At 41.7% G+C, this 3827-nt stretch overlaps 1 protein-coding gene across 1 annotated transcript in view; it reads right to left on the minus strand.

Annotated features, from left to right (window-relative positions):
- CFLAR (CASP8 and FADD like apoptosis regulator) overlaps window positions 1-3572 on the minus strand; it is a 29725-nt gene extending 26153 nt beyond the window's left edge. Inside the window, exons 1-2 of the mRNA XM_007935200.2 lie at window positions 3211-3572; window positions 574-679 (exon numbers count right to left, since the gene is read on the minus strand). Coding sequence (XP_007933391.2) covers window positions 574-679; window positions 3211-3572 — 468 coding nt within the window. The remainder of the gene's footprint in view (window positions 1-573; window positions 680-3210) is intronic.
- Between the last annotated feature and the right edge of the window lie 255 nt (window positions 3573-3827).

Genomic DNA, 3827 nt, shown 5'->3' on the forward strand with positions numbered 1-3827 from the left:
TTAATGGTGGGGCATACAGATTTCACAAGCAAACTCTGGTTTACAAGAGTCCTTAGAGGCAGGCCAACCACTAAGGACATATTTTCATAATAATGGAACCTCAAGTTTTTCTTAGCCTGTACTTAGGTCAGCAGCACCATGTAGGGCCAACTAGAATTTACATACTCTTCCAGCAATCACAATATCCATGGAATGATCATCCCTAACTAGTTGTCAACCCCAAATCTCTACCTAGCCCTCCCAGATGATCTGTCAGACCAGGGAGAAAACCGATATATAAGCCAGGTCCATGGATAAAATCCAAGGATGAAAGAAATACTCAAGGCCACATTAGAAGATACTACCCTATCGCCTTTCAATTTATAAATCAATTTTCTTCCTATCAACGTTATTATGGTAAAGCCCATTTCTCACCTCCCTTGCTTCCCCCACAGTGTGATCCTCCCTGCTCCGGCACCTGACTTCCACTAGCACAGCAGGAGACTGCCTGCCTCCTTCTCTTCACACTGTAAGAAGGAGCCTCCAACTTCTCAGAGGCTCTTAGGAACATGAACCAAGAAATTAAAAAGTCACCTTATCTTTGGCTAGTTTGCCTCGGCCTATGTAATCTCTCATGAGGAAAATTAATGAGGACACGTCAGCTTTGTCCAAATCTTCACTAATCTCTGTCAACAGCACCCTGTAAACCAGAAAAACACAAAAGTTTTTTTAAGTAAACTCATATATCTGTCCTAGTGACAACACTGAGCCCATGTCTCTCCTATGCCAATAACTGGTTAAAAGACTGGTTCTTGTCCTCTGGTTCTTGGCACATAAATGTACCACCCACAAAACAAAAAACCTAAATCACTCCCAGAAAAGACTTTATGGGCACTCAAAAAGAAAGCATATTCTTTTCCCCATTTTCAATAGAAAAGAGGACACCTTTTTCCAGTAACAGCTCTGAAAACAACTCAGAGAAGAAAATTTACCTAAAGAATCCCCCAACATCCCCAGATGTTATGGTGAAATGAATTAAGAACATAAATGACTAACATGAAAGACAGAAATAGAATTCATAATGACTTTGTCTTCTCTATTCAACAGTCCATTTACTCCAAAGGGAAGGTGTGATATTAACAAGAAATATACTCAACACCTGGTTAATTTCAGGTAATCCTATATTCTGGAAGCATCTGCCCATGATACTCGGCTGTTGCAGTCCATAGTAATGTTCTTAAGATAAAGTTCTCAGACCTGTATGTGTATACAAGTCACTTAAGCATCTCGTTAAAACGCAGATTCTGATTCCTTAGGTCTAGGGTTGTTGTTGTTGTTGTGTGCCGTCGAGTTGGACCCGACTCATAGCGACCCTCCTTGGGTTTCCGAGGCAGTATCACTATGGAAGTAGATTGCCCAAGCGTCCTTCCGAGGAGTGGCTGGTGGGTTTGAACCGCCAGCCTTCTGGTTAGCAGTCAAGTGCCTTAGCCACTATGCTACCAGAGCTCCCTAGGTCTAGGGTAGGGCCTGAGATTTTCTGCCTTTCTAACAAGCTTCCAAGTGATGTCAATGTGCTGATCCAAGGAAGGAAAACACCTGGGATATACTGTTCCATTCTCAAATTCAAAGGGTAAAAGGTGTCTGGATCATGAGGATTCTGTCTATAAATGTCTTTGTATATAAAGTCCTTCCTGACTTATTCACCTTGGTCCCAGTTAGAGGGACCATCACACTTAACTGGGTCTCTTAGGAGACCTAGCGATTAGCATTATTACCCATTCTGCCCATGATGGTCATCACTGCTTAAAAGGCTATTTCTCCAATTAGACTGTTAAGAGTCCTGAAGACAGGAGATTCTTCAGTCATTTTTCCCTACAACTTACCAAGACACCTGGCACATGTCAACCCACAATAAAGTTCACTGAATAGATAAATGAATGAATCTAGGCCTTCCCTCCAACTGTCCAGCTTCTCTGTCCAAAGAGTCTGAGGAACAATCCCCACTCACCATAGCAAGGAAACAGAAACTAGAGAGAGTGCCCTAACTTATTCATTGAGATACAGTCAATGCTATCAAAAAAAGTTTTAAGATTATTGACATTATATGACGTTGGATAGGTGGAAGATGATCAAGAATAACAATGACAGCAACAGTAATAATAAACCTTAGCATTTGTAGAAAGCTTCAGTTTTAAAGAGCACTTTACACACTAAATTATCAAAACTGGTCCTCACAATAACCTTGTGAGGCTGGGAATTATTCTTGACTTTACAAGTAGGAAAACTAAGACACAATTCATGTCAGTAACTGCAGCAGTCTACCTGGCCTGTAATTGGTAGGTCTGAAGCTTCAAATAGGCCTTCAGACCTCAAATCTAATACACTTTCCGAAGCCTACACTACATTCAGCTCTCTTTAGCATACAGTTCTTGATAACATAACCATCTCCAAATATGTGTTAGCAATATAAGTAAAGGCTAGTGGCCTGGAGAAAAAGGAAACACCAGTTTATAATTACAAGTTCTCTTGCTTTTCTCCAAAAACACAGCCTTTCCAGTAACTTCTGTGCCCCTTTGAGCCCCTAAGACAGTATTATCTGAACAAGAAGTAGGAACAATTCAGACTGTCTGATCTAAAAAGGATTCTTTCAACTGAAAGGGGTTTTCTGTTGTTAGTTGCCATGGAGCTGACTCTGACTCTTGGTGACGTTATGGTTAATGTAGAGCCTCAGAAGCTGGGGACCTTACAGGAAGGCAGCCTGCCCTAACTCTTTTCAGCAGAGGAAGAACCAATAGGAATTCAGGAAGGAACATGTAACTCTACAGTAGTCAGAAAATTTACAGTCAAACGTTATTTCCTTTCTCAGCACCAAAAACTCTCAGGCTAGCAAACGTCACTGCAGATCTTACACTGTCAGAGGTCCTCAAGAATTACCAGCTTGCTTAGTCATCCTTATCTCTCTTCATTTCTTGACATTCTATCTTTTAGGCAAACACACACCATGCATCCCTTGCACTTCCACTATGATCTTCTATACAATTATTAAAGCAAACAAATTCTAAAAATCCAAAGAGTCCAAAAGAATGAAACAATACCATATGACAGTTGGATCAGTGGGAAGGGAAATTATGTGGCTGCTTTTCTTACCATTCTTGTTTTTATCGTTCATTAGAGTCTGGGTTGCCTCACTCCCTCCCACCAGTCCAACCTTGGGAAGAGGTGATGAATTACCTATAGTCCGAAACAAGGTGACGGTGCCTGAGAAGAAGGGTCTCCACTGCTGCTCTGTCCATCTTCAAGATCCGCTTGAGCAAGTCAAACCGCCTCATTCTGTAGAGCAGCTCAGCCAAATCCATGGCAGACAGCTTACCTCTCTCACTTAAAATATCCAGAAGGTCCCTGACATCAGGTGGAGCGACATCTGCAGCAACGTCCCGGCACAAAAAGAGAAGCACCTCCTTCTCGTCTTCGTCAAGTGCCTCTTCGACCTGATGGATGACCGCGGCGGACACCCTGCACAGTGTCATTACAAGGAACTGCAGTAATGAAGCTCCAGTCCATTCAACAGAAAGCCATGTGGCTACTGACTTCATTTCTGATGGCTCTCTTCATTTCTTTCACAATCCTTTCCAGTGGAGGAGTTCTGTGGTTAAAAAGGGATTTTTAAAAATCTTCTAACCAAGGTAACTAGGCTCTTCTTTTCTTGCTGGTCTCCCTAACCTAGGAGGTTAAATTCAGTCTTAAGCCTACAGAAAGGGATCTTCAGTAGTCAAAGTGACTTAAAAAACCCAGAGAGACAGGCGAATAACCAACACTTTAAAGAAAAAAAATTCACCTCCAAAAAAAAA

Source organism: Orycteropus afer, unplaced genomic scaffold (assembly GCF_000298275.1).
Source record: "Orycteropus afer afer isolate SDZICR_OR568_19922 unplaced genomic scaffold, OryAfe1.0 scaffold00002, whole genome shotgun sequence".
Lineage (NCBI taxonomy): Eukaryota > Metazoa > Chordata > Mammalia > Tubulidentata > Orycteropodidae > Orycteropus > Orycteropus afer.